The 19651-nt window shown below is 34.4% G+C and overlaps 4 protein-coding genes across 10 annotated transcripts; 2 read left to right on the top strand and 2 right to left on the bottom strand.

Annotated features, from left to right (window-relative positions):
• Window positions 1-63: 63 nt before the first annotated feature.
• On the bottom strand, window positions 64-4925 carry Miro (mitochondrial Rho GTPase). 3 transcript variants are annotated; one of them, XM_089079139.1, is made up of 13 exons: window positions 4205-4925; window positions 3825-4030; window positions 3680-3730; window positions 3500-3601; window positions 3376-3417; window positions 3127-3292; window positions 2935-3055; window positions 2675-2867; window positions 2253-2519; window positions 1974-2186; window positions 1702-1898; window positions 995-1066; window positions 64-610 (listed from the first exon to the last, which is right to left on the bottom strand). In XM_089079139.1, the coding sequence occupies exons 1-13, from the start codon at window positions 4401-4403 to the stop codon at window positions 484-486; spliced, it is 1956 nt and encodes a 651-aa protein (XP_088935265.1). In that variant the 5' UTR covers window positions 4404-4925; the 3' UTR covers window positions 64-483. The 3 variants fall into 3 exon arrangements, with proteins under 3 accessions (XP_088935265.1, XP_025074964.2, XP_088935266.1); XM_025219179.2 differs by lacking the exon at window positions 995-1066 and adding an exon at window positions 1303-1341 and having other exon boundaries at window positions 4205-4920; XM_089079140.1 differs by lacking the exon at window positions 995-1066 and having other exon boundaries at window positions 4205-4921.
• A 478-nt stretch (window positions 4926-5403) lies between these two features.
• CUTA (cutA divalent cation tolerance homolog) lies at window positions 5404-6734 on the top strand. 2 transcript variants are annotated; one of them, XM_011644255.3, is made up of 7 exons: window positions 5404-5638; window positions 5757-5845; window positions 5956-6015; window positions 6125-6170; window positions 6244-6293; window positions 6365-6407; window positions 6546-6734. In XM_011644255.3, the coding sequence occupies exons 2-7, from the start codon at window positions 5769-5771 to the stop codon at window positions 6624-6626; spliced, it is 357 nt and encodes a 118-aa protein (XP_011642557.2). In that variant the 5' UTR covers window positions 5404-5638; window positions 5757-5768; the 3' UTR covers window positions 6627-6734. The 2 variants fall into 2 exon arrangements, with proteins under 2 accessions (XP_011642557.2, XP_025074953.1); XM_025219168.2 differs by having other exon boundaries at window positions 5419-5845.
• A 217-nt stretch (window positions 6735-6951) lies between these two features.
• UHRF1 (ubiquitin-like with PHD and ring finger domains 1) lies at window positions 6952-13573 on the bottom strand. 4 transcript variants are annotated; one of them, XM_011644254.2, is made up of 9 exons: window positions 13427-13573; window positions 13152-13349; window positions 9921-10525; window positions 9056-9404; window positions 8815-8994; window positions 8555-8711; window positions 8253-8457; window positions 7741-8175; window positions 6952-7663 (listed from the first exon to the last, which is right to left on the bottom strand). In XM_011644254.2, exons 2-9 carry the CDS (start codon window positions 13233-13235, stop codon window positions 7444-7446), a joined length of 2235 nt encoding a protein of 744 aa, XP_011642556.2. In that variant the 5' UTR covers window positions 13236-13349; window positions 13427-13573; the 3' UTR covers window positions 6952-7443. The 4 variants fall into 4 exon arrangements, with proteins under 4 accessions (XP_011642556.2, XP_088935262.1, XP_088935263.1 ...); XM_089079136.1 differs by having other exon boundaries at window positions 13415-13555; XM_089079137.1 differs by having other exon boundaries at window positions 13152-13332; window positions 13427-13548.
• Window positions 13574-16097: 2524 nt separating this feature from the next.
• On the top strand, window positions 16098-19615 carry LOC105430610 (uncharacterized). The gene is made up of 7 exons (XM_011644253.3): window positions 16098-16304; window positions 16489-16629; window positions 16698-16947; window positions 17029-17615; window positions 17876-18232; window positions 18311-18406; window positions 18489-19615. The coding sequence occupies exons 1-7, from the start codon at window positions 16098-16100 to the stop codon at window positions 18552-18554; spliced, it is 1704 nt and encodes a 567-aa protein (XP_011642555.2). The 3' UTR covers window positions 18555-19615.
• The last annotated feature ends 36 nt before the right edge of the window (window positions 19616-19651 follow it).

Here is a 19651-nt window from a genome sequence, read left to right as displayed (position 1 = left end):
TATGTGCAAAAACCTCATCAATAAAATGACAAATTACGAGTAGAAAGGATTAGGCGGTATATCTTGTGTTTTTTTCCACTTTATATTACAATACATTAAACAAATAATTTATTATACAGAAGATGAAAATAGTTCTTACACAAGACGATATATCGGGACAGGATTTCGGCAAATAAAAACTTCGGTATATTCTGACCAGAACCATGTAAGCGCACCTCTACACGAAAAAGTATTTGCATTTTATAATATATATATATATATATATATAGAGCTTCTCTAATACTTAACTATCATATATTTCGAAAATTAGTGTGTGATATATGAATATATATATGTATATGTATATATGTATATATATATATATATATATATATATATATATATTCATCCTATGTAACGCGGTATCTATAATACGGCTTTCTCTTTCTTTTGTTCGACAAAGGGAGGCAGTTAAACACGCACGAGTAGCATGAATATAGTAGACTATCTTTTCTCTGTATTCAAAACTCGCATCATCACGTAGCCGGCGATCGTAGCGACCGCGATTCCGAGTCCTGCCTTCCACCAGACCAGAGAATCCCCTTGCATTAGGCCAAATTGATTTATATGTCTGAAAGATGCAAAATTCGTTATCGCTTAGCTGCACAAGAAATTCCATATATTCTAGCATGATAAAACCACAATGTCTCTTAAAATGACTTGATTATTAATGGCATGTAGCGAATAACACATAGACAAATATCAATGAAATTCGGACAATGAAGTTTTATCATACAAGTAATATCAAGTCAGGAAGGAAAATCTTTTTTGTTAAGATCTCTATACATAGAAAAGCATTTTGTAAATCCGGACAAAGAGATCCGATTTTATGTGTCGCATGCTCATGCTTGAACGAAATTAAAAAATGATGTGTACACTAATAGGCTATGACTTGTGACACTGAATGTCGTAAATAGGCAGGAAACATAAGCCAGTAATATGAAATAAAAAAAACCTTGTAAAAGAACTCCACCATGGAGAAGGTAAGGAATCGATAAGCAACATGTGGATTGTACGCCTCATATGGCTGAAAAGAGCCAATATGTTTGTAAACATTATTTTATCCGTGCGATGACATTTTCTAATACGAACAAATTATCCAACACATTTAACATATATGACAAAAGGATTACTCCCATAAAGCCCCCCATGAACACATGCATCAAGAAAGGAATGTATAATGATGATGATGATTGAATGCAGTCTTTACGATTTGCTCAAGCTTCTAGATTTTTACAGTGTGAAATTGAAATTCGGACCAACCTGTCTCGGTAAAATAATACCCACGCTCCTTGAAAGCGGCTAAACACGAAATATCTTTTCGTTAATACCGAATTATCTCCTTTTTCTTTCTTTTTCTTTTTTTTTTTTCTTATATATTATTATCTTTCCTCAAATTAAAATACAAGAAAAGAACGAGGAGAAGGTGCGAAGATGAGAAATGCAAATCTAAAAGTAACTTCGCGATGTAAATTATCATATGAGAGAAGAAAAAAGCAAAAAGCTCTAAGAGTCTTGACGCGTAATCTATACTTTCAAATATATAGAAATGTTTGTCAGCTACAAACGAAAATAATCTACTATCTGTAAACCGAGAAAATCCGAGATTCGTCCGGCAATTTTTCGTTATTACCACTCTGAGACTGTGATGGTTGAACTTACGGGAAGGCTGCCATCGTAGCCAGTTTGACGAAAATTTCACGTCGGATAGTTCGCGAGATGCTGTACGGCTGCGGTGGCATTAGTTTGTACTTGCTGCAGAAAGCGGCCGGTTGCAACAGATAGCTTTGCTTCACTTCGGAAAGGTCACTTTTATTTGCCACTATCAGAACGGGAATTTTACTATCGGCAAAATATTTCTGTAACAAGACACGTTATATAACGCATAAATATTAGAGCGAGAAGGCTGTAAAGGTTGCAAGAAGGTTGCTTACGATGTAAATGCGTGCTATATACTCGAATGATTTTGGATTACTGGCGTCATAGACGAGAGCGGCCGCATCACATTGGATTTCCGCCGGTGTTAAAGCGTCCTGGACATTCAGCACGTTTATATCCTTCAACACCATCGTCTTCTCCTGTCCGTATACGTGCAACGTATTTACGGTCACGTGTGCGTTCGACGGTACTACCTCATCATTCAATTTCTAAAATTACGTCCGAAGAGATGAATAATTCTGTTGAGAATCCAATAATTGTAATAAACAATTTACCTCGAGTTTAGGATCGATGAGAGTCCGACACAACGTGGTCTTTCCGCTACTCTTTGGGCCTATGACGTGACAGGTATAAACATTCCTGCTAGACTGTTTTTTCGCCAGATCTACTTTCTTTTCGCGAGTCACGATGATAGCGCTCGTTTGACACTCGTTGTGGTACATATTATATCCCAGATATGCCATGTATTCCATAGTTTTACGCACATTCGTCAGTGTTAGCAGTGCCCATTGGCACATATACCCTTGAAATGTGAGCCATCCCTAAAAATATCGCATACTTACACATCATAGCAAAGTTACTTACTTTGAAATATATATTGCCATTTGATATTTTCCCATTTTTTCAAATATCGCTTTCTTTTAATTTAGTTTACATACATTTGGCATTCTAAAAATAATGAGTATGAACGTTCAACCTTTTCATTCGTGGGTACAGTATATCTGTACTCATCGCCCCAAGGTGGAACAAGGCATCGTGAGAACAACGACTCCATTTCTAAGGGCGAGAGAGCACCGTCGCGGTCGCGGTCGTATTGCATAAACAATAAAGTTAGAAACTCCTGTCCCTTGTGCGACAATTCTGTGCTACAGCCGAGCGGGATCTTCAATCTGAAAACCGGAATTACTCAGTGATATATTGGAAGAATGTGTGTAGCTCCGTGACCTTTATACATACGAAGGATGAATATATTCCTTTGACATTTGCAACTCGTTATCATATCCAAATTTTCTTAATACGGCCCAGGTTGTTTCGTTTCTTCCGCGTTGTATGAATAAACATTGTAAATACATAAAACCTACATAAATAGTAATAATTAATAACTCACATATATATTCGTTTAATACTTAAGATAATTGAAATACTCACCTTTCATTGTGACACATCCATTACATATACCGTCGCAAATATTTTTTGACAGTACAGCTTTCACATCTTCCAGCACTTGCGGTTGTAACGGCGTGTTGAAGCACCACTGCTGAAATGCATTCAGCTCCATATCATTTAAAAGACCGTCATTATCTACATCACATATCTGCATAAGAAAAGAAACAATATAGTTTATATTACAAATTATTTTTTTCATGTGTATATCATATATTTATATGAAGTATATACTTTAAAAATTCGCTGTAGGGCAGTTTTGCATTCCTCTGTAAGCTGAAATCAGAATGATTTAATAAGAAAAGAAGCTCAGGGAATAAGTTAAAGAAGAAATAAAATTTAAAGCAAAATTTCTCACCTCTTGTGTGTCATAATTATATAAAGGGGTAGTTGGATGCAGAACTGCTTTTTGTGCATAATAAAACGTCTCTGAGACATTTTGAAGTGTTTTCGCTGAACACTGGAAAGAAATATATTATATTTCTTTAGATAAGTCTTCTTTCCATTATTCATATTGATTGAGCAAACTGTATCTTACCTCTATGCAACTTTCAATCTCTGTGAATTCTTTCATGATGGGATATACAGCCTGAAAGAATTCATTTCAGAATGCAAAATGTAGATTAACAGAAATATGAGGAATAGGATTGCTTAACTTGAAGTCTTCTTAAAAGTCTACAAACCTCTATAGTAGAATAATCCACGAGATCAATCTTATTGCCTACAAGTACAACTGGACATCGATTGTTGGGTGAGCATCTTCTAATTAAGGGTAGCCAGTAACTAGCAGCTCTGTCCAGAGTATCCTCATCATCCACTGAGTAAACCACACATATCACATGTGCCTTCTGGATCTCCTCTGCCAATTGATCATCTGTTTGTTCCACAGCTGTAAAGAACAAATTATTATTTCCTTTTACATAAGATAATCTTGGAAAATGCAAATAAATTCTCTGATGAATCGTTCAATTATATTCGGGTATCTTAATTATCAAGTAGTATTATTTCATTTAAATTATAGAAACCTAACGGAAGTCTAAAGGAAGAAGTATACCAAAAATACCTGAATAATCGACTATATGCGTCGGCACCTGCTCTGGCGTCACGTCTGCCGGTATCGTGATCTCCTCGGCCTTACTCGGCACCTCCTCCGCATACTCTTCGCTCACCAGAGACAATATCAGGGAGGTTTTACCGACGCCACGCTCACCGATCAACAGTATCCTGACGTTGCGCCGAGGCGCGACCGGACGCTGCACCATGCTGCCTCGGCGCCGCTGACTGTCGTCTCAAACGACGGCGTCCGGCGCTCAGTTCTTCGCGAACGGCATCTTCGATTCCGGCACTTCCCGAGGAGGTGCCTCGGTAAGGACTGGACTATAACCTATAAATGCACGCAGCCTCGGCGACCGTGATCACGGTGACATTTCAACGACGACGAAACAACGATCACGACGACGCCGATGTGTTGCAAGACGATGTTTCTCTCTTTTTTTTTTTTTTTTTTTCTTCACTCTCTCTGATATTTCGTGCCGTGAAAGAATCACCCTGCATACCCCACCTCAACGCTTCATCGAGATGCCGACTGCGCGACCGTCGCGGTTAGAGACCAAGCGCAGCAAATCTCGACGGTTTCGGCGGACTTAAAGTAGTAGCGCTTCGAGGGTGGCCTTTTCAAGGTTACCTATGCCACCGCAATGAATGATGTCGCGTGCATGTGTACATACGTATGTATATGCACGCGCATGTATATACACGCCATAGGGCAATATGAGTTAGTATGCGCTAGTACGTGCGGAGGTCCGTTCGTTTGTATTTTGTATCTCGTTTCTATTTAACGTCCGGCATACGCGGCGGATAAGGAAGGTTCCCACACTTTTCATCATATCAATTTTAATCTCAATTTTAATCTATTTTTTATCTTTTTTTTTAAAATCGGAAAAAGATAAAAAGTAAAATTAAACCGAGATTAAAATTAATCTATAAAAATGAACTGCGGTCCGCAGACCGTTTGTGCTCATTTCTATCGGTATCTGTTAATTTTAATTTCGGTTTAATTTATCTTTTGTCTTTTTTTAATTTTTAGAAAAAAATAAAGAATAAATTAATCTGAGATTAAAGTTAATCTACATAAAAATTGATAATAATTTACGAAATTTGTGTTTACTTCTATCAATATTTAATAATTTTAATCACGATTTAATTTCTTTTTTTAATTTTAAAAATAAAACTAAAAAAGATTAAAAATAATAATTGAATTAACAGATTCACTTAATTATTTTCTTAATTTAAATCATCCAACGCAACGATTGAATCTCAAAAAGTCCTCAGAGATAAAAATTCATCTCGCGTAAATTTTCAACAAATAAAATTAAAATTCCACGGGAAATTTATTTTGTTTTCCAACTTTGACCTACGCACGTAAAAGTTCTCCGTTCGACATTATCGATCGTCGTCGCAAGTCTCATCTGGAGTTTTAAGTCAAAACAAATCAAACGTGAGTGAGTTCGACCCGGCTTCTTGTGACGAACGACTGGCAAATGCAGTTCGTGACGCGAATCGCCCTCGTGAATGTGTTAATGTTGCTTTGCCTAAGAAATCTCGTTCGTGCCCAGGTTTATCAGAACATGTCGAGTTTCGCCGGAGTGCATTCCGTGGCGTACGTCACGGTGCCGAACGACGAGGTGGCGAAGAGATTAGCACGGTAAGGAGTAACGTTTAATAAACATCCGTTAACGCAATTATCGTTAGGCCTTAATGAGAAACGCATTTAACATATCTCTCTCTCTCTCTCTCTCTCTCTCTTTCATGAAGCGGCCTGGTCGAGAACAAACTCGCTGCTTGTGTCAACATTATTCCACAACTCACCTCCATGTAAGTTTCGCTATTTGTATACAAATTGAAAAATGATTCCCAGATTAAATGTCCCTTAGAGGATGCTTTTAAATACTTTTGATTGAGAAATAAATGTTGTCTTCGATAGATACGAATGGGAAGGAAAGATACAAGAGGAGCCTGAACTTTTATTGGTATGAAAAAAAACTGACCTTTATATTAAATGATTAAAAAATGAAATTTCTATCGACTGTGTGAAAATTGCAGATGATAAAAACTAGAACAGAAAAAGTAGATGCTCTAACAAAATATGTAAAGTGAGTTAAACATGGCTATATAAATTGCTTTAGTTTTATTTTCATTTTTTTTTAACTTAATCTTTTTACAGGGGGAATCATCCATATTCAGTTTGCGAAGTGATTTCCTTGCCGGTAATGCATATATCATTTTATGAGCATATATGTTTTTAACACAGAAAAATACAATATACTTACATAGTATTGGAGAAGAAAGAGGTTTATTTTGTGATTAAAAACACATAAAAACATTTAAAAATTTTTATATTTTAGATACAAAATGGAAACAATGATTATTTGAAGTGGATCAGTGAAGTAGTGCCCCCACTTGATAAAAACACACAAGATAATTAAGACATAAATCGATAGTAATTCATTGATGAATTCATTAATTCATATTTTCTCTTGAAATTACTTTATATAAAAAAGAAGAATAAAGAAGATAATGATTATGATAACTTATATGATAATTTAAGTAATCTGTAGAATGTAAGAATATTACAAAGTGAAAATTTCTCACATTAGAATCCTAAGTAATGTTGATCGATCAGTCTTACAAATATTACATACATATTATCTATAATTGTCAATAATATTACCAAATTATTGTATAAAATATATAAAAGTTTAATATTCATTACTTAATTCATCTAATATTTTATAGAAAGATAATGCCGTCCTGAAATTAAAATCTTGTAATACTGACATAAGTACCTGTTTATTTTTGTAAAATGTTGATTAATTTCTGATTAATGCTGACATTGCAAATGATTTGCGATTTGTGTGATAATCAAACACAACAATTAACGCTCTGATTTCACACAAACAAGAACAATTAATAATTTATGATTTTTTTTGCACAGCAAAAAATTTTAGTTACACGACTGTGACGTCACATTATGTTTATACCATGATACGTATTTAGATATATATATATATACAAAAATTGTTTTATAAATTCACATATATAAAAAATATTTCCAGAATTGTCATTTACTTCTTTTTCAATGAAAAATGTCGAAAAATATGCTTTCAAAATCATATTCAATGCAATAAAGATTTGAAGTTGGAATCTAGAATTGCATTAAATATAATTTTGAAATCTTTTTATGATCTATATTTTAGTGATAATTCGGATAAAATTGGTATTTCATTATTATGTAAAGTAATATTACCGTTCGCCTTTATAACCAGGATAAATTAATGATAATGCAGATGCCAATGTCTGATTGACATTCATATCATAAGTTTTACCAAGATAATATCGACATACAGCGCAGAAATACATTTCAGAAGCAAAACTTCGTTTTAAACATTTCAGACAGATGTTATGTCCGCAGGGAGTCGTTACAGGATTATAAAGAACTGCGAGACAGCAAACGCATTTGAATCTGCAAATAATAAAATTAGTACTAAACGTTAACATTATCAAATGAATGAGACAAAAATCTGATATCTTCTATATTACCTTTCTGAAACGCAATCCAAAAAGGCAGGTTTTCCATGGATTACAGTTGCTTTGCATTCGTCCCACAATTTAGCGTTTATTTTATCATTTTCTATTAAAGTCTTTAATTCGTCCTCTAAATCAAAAACTAGCTTAAATTTCTTTCTACGTAGTCTGTTTATGAGCGCAATATCTTCCTCGTCTTCATCATCATCATCATCATCATCATCAATAGCAGATCGTTTCTTAGGTCCAGTTTTATTAAATTTTTGCATCGCGTCAAGATATCCATCGGGGTACAGCATTTTTAAACCAAGAAATTCGATTCTCTCTTTTCCTTCTTTAGTCCACGGTGCAGGAGCGGAATCATCTCTCCTCAATTTGTACTTCCACACGAGAAAGCCATGAGTGTTTGTATCTGGATAGTACTTTATCACTTTATATATACCATCGTATCTATAACAAATACAAGATCGAGAATTGTTAAAAAAGAATCATTAGAGAATGACACAAAAGTAAAGCATTCAATATACCTATTGCCTTCTTTTGGTGCATATTTACTATATTTCCCTAATTTATAATTGCGTATGACTCGAACCGGCTTTCCTTGTTTCCAGTTGTTCTCGGTAGCTGCCGCGCCGATTTTGTCGTTTAGAGTAGCATTACAATTTCTAGCTAATGCCAAATTCATTCTGGTTAACGTTTGATCCTTGCTTTGTGAGTTGGTTCTTTTGTTACCTGAACGTTAAAAAAAAAAAAAACAAATGCAAGATCTCATAATTGAAAAATGATGAACGCACTAATGAGATTTTCTTTTTAACGTGATATAGGATACCTGATAAATCTCTACCACCTGACCCAGTATATAAAAATTCATCGCCGTGATCATAATCTTCCTCGTAGCCACCAGACAAAACAATAGAATACGCACAATCATTTGCTCGCCCATGAATACCAGCTACAGGCGGTCTATGTACTCCTGCCTCCGAAACCTAAATGAATGTCTTCTTTTCTTTTCATATTCTTTCGATTGTTTAAGTAGATTGTTAAGTAGATTGTTTAAGTAACTGTGCGAAATCTAAAATTTCCTCTTACCTGCATTCTGAACATCCAGGACGTACCGACATCCACACCCGGAATTGGTCCACAATGGTTTTCTGGGACCAAGTAGCAGACTTTTTGTCTCTTAACACAAGCCATCCCGTTACCCCAATTCCTTTTATATTCTTTATTATCACGGATAGGTTTCTTTTTCGTTTTCAGTTTGTCTCCTGCCTGTAATAAACAGAATAAAACAATAACGATGATAACAAATTATCGATGAAAATACACATACCTTGACAATTTCGTTCTCATCATTTTTGCATTCCGGGCAGTACCAATAAGTCTCCTGTGGCAGTTCCAGGAGCGGTGGATTTAGGCACTTCATATGAAACATGTCATCACACTCGTCACAAATTAAAAGTGTATTCTCATCCTCTTTCCCAGCACAAATTTTACATCCGCACGATCGACACTCCATGTCGGGATTATCATCGCACTCCTCACAAGAGGGAGCTACTGGTCTGTTCTTGCCATTACTCTTCATGAATTGTTCATCTTCTGCAGTTCTATCTTTTAATAATTTAGGTACCTCTATTGCATATATCTCTTCTTTGACCTTTTTTCGGATGATAAGTTGATTACTATCCAAAGTAAAAATGCAGATTAATTAAAAATTTTTTTGCATAATTTTATTTAGATTTTTAAGGTTTGGTTTTCTCGCGGTACGACATGTGTTGTGTGATGTCAGAGGCGAGAAATAACATGCAAAAAGTTTCGTGCGTCGTATAGCTTTATTTTCTTTTTCCTTAAAAACATATTTTCATATTCTTAGAACTTGTAAAAAATACCAAAAAATAAAATCCAATAAATCACATAAAAGTGTAAAATAATTCTTGAAATAATGGTTACTACTTAGTTATCAGAAACAAAGATCTAGATTTGATGATTTCTAATAAGCAGTGTACCAAAGCAAGAAACTTTTTGTCATTTCTTGTTTTTGACATTATAATTCAATATGGCTGCAATGAGAAAACAGTATCTTAATTAGATTCTGTAATAAATTTTATCCTTTATATGTGAATGTGTGTGTATATTTTATATGTGTGTATATTTTACTATTCTGCTTTACATACAAAAGCAGTAATACAAGGGCGTACCTATTAATATGTAATCGTCCTACCAATTCTCGTAGTTTTCTTTTCTTTTCTACTTGAGATATCGTAAAATCAAACCATAGCCCAATTTTGCTGGGATCATCCATGTCATAATTAATCATGACTTTTTGACCAACAGACAATTCATCGAATTCTATTGAACGTCGTGCACGTGGACGTATACGTGTTTCAGGTACATTGACAGGGGAAATTACGCTATCGAATTCCCATATTATATTATAAAGTATCTCATCACCCTTTTTATAAATCTTTTTTATAATGGCTTCGAACCAGGCACCAGTCCTTTGATCGCTGCAATCAACTGCATCTCCAATTTTATAATACAAACTCTCAGCTTCTTCTAATCCTTCTTCTTCTTCTTCTTTCCCTTCATCTATTTCACTTATTTTTTCCTCCTTCTCACTCTCATTTTTGTTAGATATCACTTCATTCTTGGTATTGTTTTCCTTTGTTTTTATCATGAGCAATATAATATCATTAAAATTGATATTATAATTATCCAAATGATAGCCATTCTCCAATTGTTTTCCAGAAAAAAATAATCGTTGCAAATCCTTTTCAACGTGCAATTGTTTTTCAATCTCATGCTGAAGAAAAAAATATCATATTAATTCCTTCAATGAGCAAAATTTTACTATTTGTGCTACAAATAGCAAGGAAAATAGTTTGATTTCAATGAACTCAATCTCCAGAGCTTTTTGATCGCTGATTACAAATTTTGAGTACAAATTTGTGATTAGCAATTATAAAAACTCTCGAATATTGAGTTTTATCGAAAAATAGTTCTTTTTCACATTTCCACTACATCGGATCCACTTATTATTACGTTAGTCATTTCTATTTCTATCTATTTTGATACCATTTTGAATTTCTGAATTGCAGATTCATAATTATGACGTCTAATATCCTGAAGTACCAAGTTTATTCAAATCTAGACTCTGCGCACAATGAAGAAAATATTAAGAAATATTAAGGAATAAATATTAAATTTTAGAAATAGAAATTCAGAATAAAAATTAAATGTAACGCACAATAAATGCAAGTAAGTATAAGATTTGACTATATTTTATATTTATTTATATTAATTATGCGTTACATTTAATTTTTATTCCGAATTTTGATTTACAAAATTTAATTTATTCCTGTTCCTAATATTTGCTCCAGTGTGCGCAGGCCTTTATTGCATTTTGGTCTACCATATAGGATCCGCCATTTTGAATTTTATAATTTTGAATTCAGGTGGTCAATTGTATATTTTGAAACGAGGTAAAAATTGTGGACAAAGTAACAAAAGTGAGGAAATTCATTGGAGTATCTGCAACTTCATATGTCGAAAGATAATAAATTTTCTCGCTTTTGTAATTTTCATCTCACTTCAAGATACACAATTGATTTCCAAATTCGTGATCAGCGACCTCAAAACCCCCCAAGATATCATCGGTAATCATTGGCTGTATTCAGTAAAGAAAGCAGCTTTGCAATTGTAATTGTAAAAATCTTTAACATTTTTGTTTTTAGCTCTTCATGGATCTAAATGTATAAATTAATCATATTGAAGAATTTTACAACAATTGCAAAGCTGCTTTTTCTGCTGAATGCAGAAAAGCAATATTGTACGATTCTAAATATATTTTTTGCCCCATCCGCCATATGGCGGACTTTGAGCCAAGTATTACTTTTCAATGGCAAGTCTGACATATGGCGAACTTGCCATTGAAAGGTAATAATATAAAGGAAATTAATATATTTTATATTTCATTTTTATATTCGTTATTGATATTCATTGTTGATACTTATAATCTAATCTTATATTTCAATAAATAAATAGATACTATAATTTTTTCAAATAGAATAATCTCATATTATTAAATTGATATACAATTTAATATTATTATTATGCTTCATAAAAAATATACATATAACATCCATTTAATGAATATTTTTAATTTTTGTCTAGGCTTTGTATTTTGCACTTCTGTAAAACTTTGCTTTATTACATCATTGTGACATAGAAATGATTAAAAAAATGCTCAATCATGATGATAAACATTGTTACAGATTTTATATTTATTTTTGAAACATTTGTCCAACATATGTCTTATCACATCTGTTATCACATATGTATTATCACATATGCAATTACATATATGGTGATATCTGTGTTATCATATCCATGTTATCAAATGTATTGTGAATCATATATAATATTTTTTCATTATTTGAAAATATGACTATATAAGTAATCTTGAACTTCATTTTAAGTTTTAAAAATATATATTTTACATCAGATTTGAATGTTTAAAAGTTCTATATTGATATGTATATAGTACAAAAATTATTTCTGAACTTATATTTCTGCATAAATTATAAAATTTTATATTTACGTGATTTTTTCTGTGATTTTATATTTAGAATTATCAGGAAAATTTTTAAGAAAACTCAGAAACTTCTAATTTTATTTTACCTAAAAATATTATCTACTGTAATATCATCACTTTTATAATTTGTTTTTAACTCTTCAAAAAAACATGAAATGAAAAATTGTGAAGTCCATAGAATTCAATCTAATTTATAATAATCTTCCTTAATTCAATATATTTCAATATCAATTTCAATATATTTCTTACACCAAATACTTTAATGCAAAATATATACATATTTAACAAGAATCATAGGAAAGAGGAAAGTTCAGTAAAAGCAATGATAAAACTAAGCAGCAATAATAAAACTGCAATAATTAATCAATGGTAAATTTAATCAATGGTAAATTACTTATAAAAATAAATAAATAAATAAAAATGACTGATTGTATAGTATTTGGCAGATGTAACAGTGGCAAACTTCACAAAATTATCACTTCTATGCTAATCATTTGAAGATGGTATCAAGCTGTCACATGGAAACACTATTCGTTTCACAATTTAAAACAAATTAAATAAATAAATAAATATGACTAATGAAAAATAACTGATTCTATCATATTTGGCAAATGTAACAGTAACAAACTTTACGAAACTACCACTTCTATCCTGCCACGTTATCAAGCTACTACATGGAAACATTATCATTTGTTTCACAATTTTATATGTAAACAAATTCGCCAAGCGTTCTTTCTCAGAAACCGACATCTTACAGAACACAAAGCCATATATTCAATAAAATTATGATTTTAAAAATTTTTCTCTTTGCACTTGTTGGAGAATGAACAGATACCTTCACATCTTCCACAGTTGTTAATTTGGTTAGCTGCATCGATATTTCCTTCTTTCCGTCTGTCGTCTTCACTTTCACGGACATGTTTCATGGAATGAATTTTATCAAGTTATCAAGAAAATAATTTAGTAGTACTCGAATCAGGTGAAGGCAACGTAGAATGAAGCGATTCAGACGTCGACTGGTTGACAGGCAAGGCTGTTGAAGAAGTAACAGATGGAAAGAGAAAACGAAAAGAAAGTACGAGAAGATAATGAGCTTACCACTTTGCTTACGTTTTATTTATATATTCGTTAACCGTTACAGCTGTTCATAAGTCTTGACAACAGTCCGTTGAGCCATCTTTGGCCTAAACTGGCGGGAATAAGAACCTAGCACCGCAACATCACACACACACACACACACACACATATATATATATATATATATATATGAGAAACAAATGGAGGGGAAATCTCGCATGTCATTCGTCAATTTACAAAAACCGCTACGACTCCATCAGATTTGCGCTCTCGACGAGACTATCCTGAAGTACGATCCACTTGATGCTTCAAAGCATTTTTTGATTGGTCAATTCAAAATATTTTTTGTTCTAATTGGTTAATCAAATGCTTGAAAGTACCAATTTGTGGACCCCCTGGATGAAGCCAACGCAAATATGAAAAATAATAAATTATGTACTGTTACAGTACTAGTACTGTGTCATAGTTATATGTTATATATAAGTTTATCATATCTTTACAATGAAAGAAAGCAATATATGTATCTATGTTTATTAATTTAAAGTTTATTTATAATTACATTATACTGCTATTTATATTGCTTTCTTTCATAATTGTAAAGATATGATAAATAGATATGATAAATTAACTTACATATAACATATATAACATATAATTATGACACAGTACTGTAACAATACATAATATGTATTTGTCAAAATAGGTTATTAAAACATCTGTTTCATGGAGCACAGATGTGTAATCCAAATACCTCAGCCAATCAGAGTCTACTAACATCACGTGACGAGTTGGCGAATCTCTTCTTATAGGATCTCTAGTTTCTTAGGGTGCGTCCCTATGGAGAAGGAAATAGTGGAACGGAATAGTACGGAAAAAAAACATGATGGGAGATTAATCAATCAGAATGATTCCGTTCCGTTTTTTCATGGCTCCATGGAAAACGTTAACGAAACAGATTGATTATGGAATACGTAAATTTAACCTGTTATCGAATAGCAATTTTTCGCACGAATGGTAAAATATAATATTATATATATGTGTGTGTGTGTGTGTGTGTGTGTGTGTGTGTGTGTGTGTGTGTGTGTGGTGTGTGTGTGTGATATAATATTATAGTATTATTATATCATAATATTTTATCTAAACTCGATTGCGCCGTTATTGTGGCTTTAATCGAAACATAAAACTTTAAATTTATTGTATATCATACCAAAGCAAAAACGACACTTAAAATACTTTAATTTTCTCTTATTAAGATTAATACGAAGCATTTGGTGCAACTGAGTCTTAAATAAAATATTATGTCATAATAATTAATATTATGATATTATAACATCATATATACATATATATAATAATATTATATTTCGTATATCACGCGGAAGTAAAGAAACGTCCCCATCGCCGCACATCGACGGATCGCCAGGCGGGAATAAATGCAGGCGAGCCCCGCGGACCGCAGCGCCGTTCCCCGCCGACGCCGCCGCCGTCGGGCGCGCGCACGTCACCCGCCGCTTGAGTGGCCGCGACGGTGACGCCGCCGCCATGTTTGTTGTGTAGCAGTTTCGGAGGGATGACGAGAGCGCACGCGACGGCGTCGGGAGATTTTTGAATGAAACGCGTGTGTGTGCCGCGGCCGCGTACGTCCGTTCCGTGCCGGCGTGCGAGCGCGCCGGCCGCCGCCGACTCGCCGCAAAATATGGTAAGCACCGTCGGCGGGTGCCCGCGCCGCGGGCCCCGGCCGGTTCCGCGTCGCCCGCTCGTCGCCGATTTTCGCGCGGATTCTCTCAAGCCATCCCACAAGCTGCCTCGCTCTCCGTGGTTCGTCGTTCGCCTCCGCCCCACCCCCACCCCTCCTGTTGACTCTGCTGTGCGGTTGCCAAGGTGCACGGCGTAACGTTACGTCGTGCACTTTCGATGGTTTCGTGTGATTTTCTGTGAGAAGTAATGAAGAACGGCCCGATGCTAATTCGGAAAATCTGTTGACCGGCGTGAAACGTCTCCCGGCGAAACCAACGCGATGCGACGCGACGCGACGGTGGGCTGCATATAAATCGATATACGGCTCGCTGTGTGTGTGTGTGTACATATATATATATGTGTGTGTGTGTGTGTGTGGGTGTGCGCGCGCGTATACGTATGTGCATGTATACGCAGTAGGTTGTGTGTGCGCTGTAAGAGCACACTTGGATGCGCGCGCGTTCACGCACGCACACAGGCGCGCCTCCGGAACGCCCCTTTTTATGAAACGATCGAACTTCTTTCCCGCGCGATCTCGCCCGGCGCGAAACGTCGATAGCGCGCGCCAATGTCGCGAGCGATCTTTGAAATCCCCCTCGTGCGATTCGCGGCTCCTCCGTTTCGCCCGCGACTCGTCGCGTACCGCGAATCTTGCGACACTCGAACAACTACGAAATCGCCTTCAGGTCAATATAAAAAATAAATAACGATTTCTAATGTGCACATCGTCATTTGGCTGTCACGAGAAAAATTGAATTTTAAGATACTTCTAGAGGCAAAGTGGTTTTAATATGTTTTTAAAAGACGTGTCATTTTTAAAAATGTAATAAATATTTAACAGTATTGAGCAGAATTTGTTAAATATACTTTTCCTATATTTACAAAATATTTTTCTTTGCCAAAGATTGTGAAATATATTATCGATCAATAATTGTTCTGTTTCAGGACACTTAACAACTCTGTTGAAATGTGGCTGAGAAGCGAACGGATTAGTAGGAGATTGCGTGGCCGTTTAAGTTTGAGTGGTGTAACGGTGTCGAAGGCAACCAGTCACCGAGCACAAGTAGCAGCAAGAAAAGTACAACATATTGGTAACAGTAGTAGAGTAATAACATCAAGTAAATGCAGCCGATTAAGTCAATGGCGACGTAGATCATCCAGTTTTCTAAAAGAAGTAAGTTAAATGTCATTTGCAAAGATGAGATAATATTTATTTGTATGAGTATATCAAATGGTATGCTATAATCAATATATTTTTTTATTTTAATAGGATGTTTTTTAACAAGATTCTTTTAACAAAATGTATATAATTGAATAACTGATATTAGGTTTTATTAAGAAGGTCATTATTTTTGTAGGCTTGTAAAGAAAATATTTTACACTTTGCCAAATCCACACCTATTAGACGGGAAAGAGGACCTCGCAGAAGAAAATGCATAAAACGTTCGATGGTTACATCGACTCCCTTGCATCGTACTCCACAAATAGATCCAGTTATAGTAAGTTGTTCTATAACGAAAAGATGATGTGTGAAATATCTCCATATAATATGTACAATCTTTTACAGTCTGCTAAAACTGCATCGCCATCTAAAGTTTCGAAGGAATCCAAGGAAAATTGGAATGGTGGATCTGCTCTGCCTCTTTGCTCGTCAGTAACTAATACAGATTCGCGTGGTTCGATGATACCGCCAGTACATGACTTGAAATCTTCCATACCCAGTGTATCTTCACTGTCGTGTCTAATGCCTCCAGTATCTCTAGGATCGCAGTCAGATCTCACGTGCTTGCTTGATGATGAAGGAAACAAGAATAATGGTACTTGTATATTCACATATATCTGTATAGTTAAATTCGATTTTAAATTATCTTGTTTTTATTCATCTTTTTCTTTTGCAGATACTACAGTACCGTCGTCGTTACCCTACTCTTCCTTATATGCGCATGCCGAAACTACGTCTGCGGAATACTACAGTTTGATGCACTCGACATCGATATATAACGTCCGTACCGCGTACAACTCGTCCGACAAATACTTCCCGAACGGCGGAAAATATTCGCTAATCGATAACAATGAAAACCGCAGTGATCTCCCAAAAGATCAATATGCTATTGAAACAGACCCAACAAAATATGAAACAACTGCTGGATATCCCAGTACAAAATACAATATACCAGCAAGTATGTACAATATAAATCCTCATCATCCATCCGATACGAACGGCAATCTTAGTGACAAATATGATTCTGAGGACGTCGACAGTCGTTATCACGAGGTTGAATACATGGAGGTGGGAAGCGAGGAGATAGTAGAATCTTGCGATGTAGAAAACATGGTTACTCAAGTTCAGGAAGACTGGGAGCCGTTCGATCCTTATGTCTTCATCAAGCATCTGCCGCCCCTTACGCCGGCGATGAGAGCAAGATGCCCGGCCCTGCCGCTCAAAACACGAAGCAGCCCGGAATTTAGTCTAGTTCTGGACTTGGTATGCTCAATATATGTGTATATATATATATAACATATATACACATACACACATGCATACATATATAGAACATATAAAAATAGAACATATAACATCATATACACATGCACACATATATACGAAAATAGAACATAATAGGACGAACATACATTCGTATTTAAATTCGAACACAATTCAGATTCTATCTATTCATCTAGAAAATTAATATAATTTAACACACAATATAATATACATTTAGCTTACATATGATCCTTTCGCAGGATGAGACCTTGGTTCACTGCAGTTTGCAAGAACTATCTGATGCGGCGTTTCGTTTCCCAGTAGTCTTTCAGGACGTAACATATACAGTATTCGTTAGAACACGACCGTATTTCCGCGAGTTCCTCGAACACGTTTCATCACTATATGAAGTGATCCTGTTTACAGCGAGCAAACGGGTGTATGCTAATAAACTAATGAATCTGCTAGATCCAACGCGGAAGCTGATCAAATATCGCCTGTTCAGGGAACATTGTGTTTGCGTTAATGGGAATTACATAAAAGATTTATCGATTTTAGGCAGGGATCTATCTAAAACCGTGATTATCGACAACAGTCCACAAGCATTTGGATATCAAGTAATTTGATAGCCCATAATTTTTTTGAATGTCTGATACAATCAATAATGTATACTAAAAAAATCTATTACGTTACAGCTAGAAAATGGTATACCTATAGAAAGTTGGTTTGCCGATCGTTCGGATAATGAACTAATGAAGTTATTACCGTTTTTAGAAAATCTGGTAAACTGGGTAAGTTATCCTACTGTATATATTTGTTGTTATAAAAAATACAATTATCCGTTTATTTATTTTTTAACTATTTTTACTGCAGGGAGGTGATGTAAGGCCGCGCATTAGAGAACAGTTTCGATTATTCAGCTTTCTACCACCGGATTAATTTAAATAGTATGCACAAAATTTATGGTTGCTGAAGTATCTCGCGACCGACAAAAAAAAAGGAAAATACAAAATATCTTAAAAATACTAAATAGATAAATAATAGTTTCGCGATGCATAGCATAAGCCGCTATAATATAATACTTTACAATGTTTCACAATGAACATGCCTGTTGGTATATAGAGATGAAAATTAAATACTTCTAGATCTTTGGAATTACTGTTCTGATTCATTGTTCGCGAACAGAAATATCTTTGAATGAAGATGTTGCATACATATGCGATTTTGTTAGTATATTCGTTTAGACTTAAAATCTCAAGAAAAAGGAATCAAATATGAAAAAAATTATCAGTGAGCGTAATAATCTTGTGATTTACTATATAGTTTCTATTAATACTTCCAGATGAAGTCTCTCCATGACGTGATTATATGACTTCTGTATATAATAGAGCCGTTATTTTATATAAAATATTATTTCAGAATTTATTATCGTAACACGATACTTAAGAGCAATATTTATCAGATTGGTAATTCATCAATTTTTACCATGTCAATATGAAACATATGATCTCATTTTATTTACAATTCGAGATTACTTGAAATTTGTGATTGGAAATCTTTTTCTGTTTTGCAAGCTTTCCTGACCCAACATTATATTTTCGATATTACAATTTAATTGTAAATTGCCATTGTTTTTTATTATTATTATTAAAGCAATTGTTTAAATTTTATTGCGTCTAGATTGCAATTCTCGAAAAAGTTTTCGAAAAGAATATATATACGAAGATGTTAAGAATATCTGTCAATAATTATATAATTATACATGTCGTATAGTTATATAATTATACACGATTACATGTGCTACATAATAAATCTGTGTATAATTCATAGTAATAAGAAGCATAGACCGAATCCCGTATCAAAAGGAACAGAGTTAGCAGCATAATGTAACAGAAGGCATCGCAGAAATCTTACATCTCGTAGTGTTTATAGTTTAAGATTATACTCACATTATGCACAAACAACATAATAATAAAGCAAACCGATTGTTATTCGTGAAATCATTTGGAAATTATGTATAGCCAAATCACCCTGAA

Source organism: Pogonomyrmex barbatus, unplaced genomic scaffold (assembly GCF_055798465.1).
Source record: "Pogonomyrmex barbatus isolate J1 unplaced genomic scaffold, ASM5579846v1 scaffold3, whole genome shotgun sequence".
NCBI lineage: Eukaryota > Metazoa > Arthropoda > Insecta > Hymenoptera > Formicidae > Pogonomyrmex > Pogonomyrmex barbatus.
This window is presented reverse-complemented; position numbering and strand designations above follow the sequence as displayed.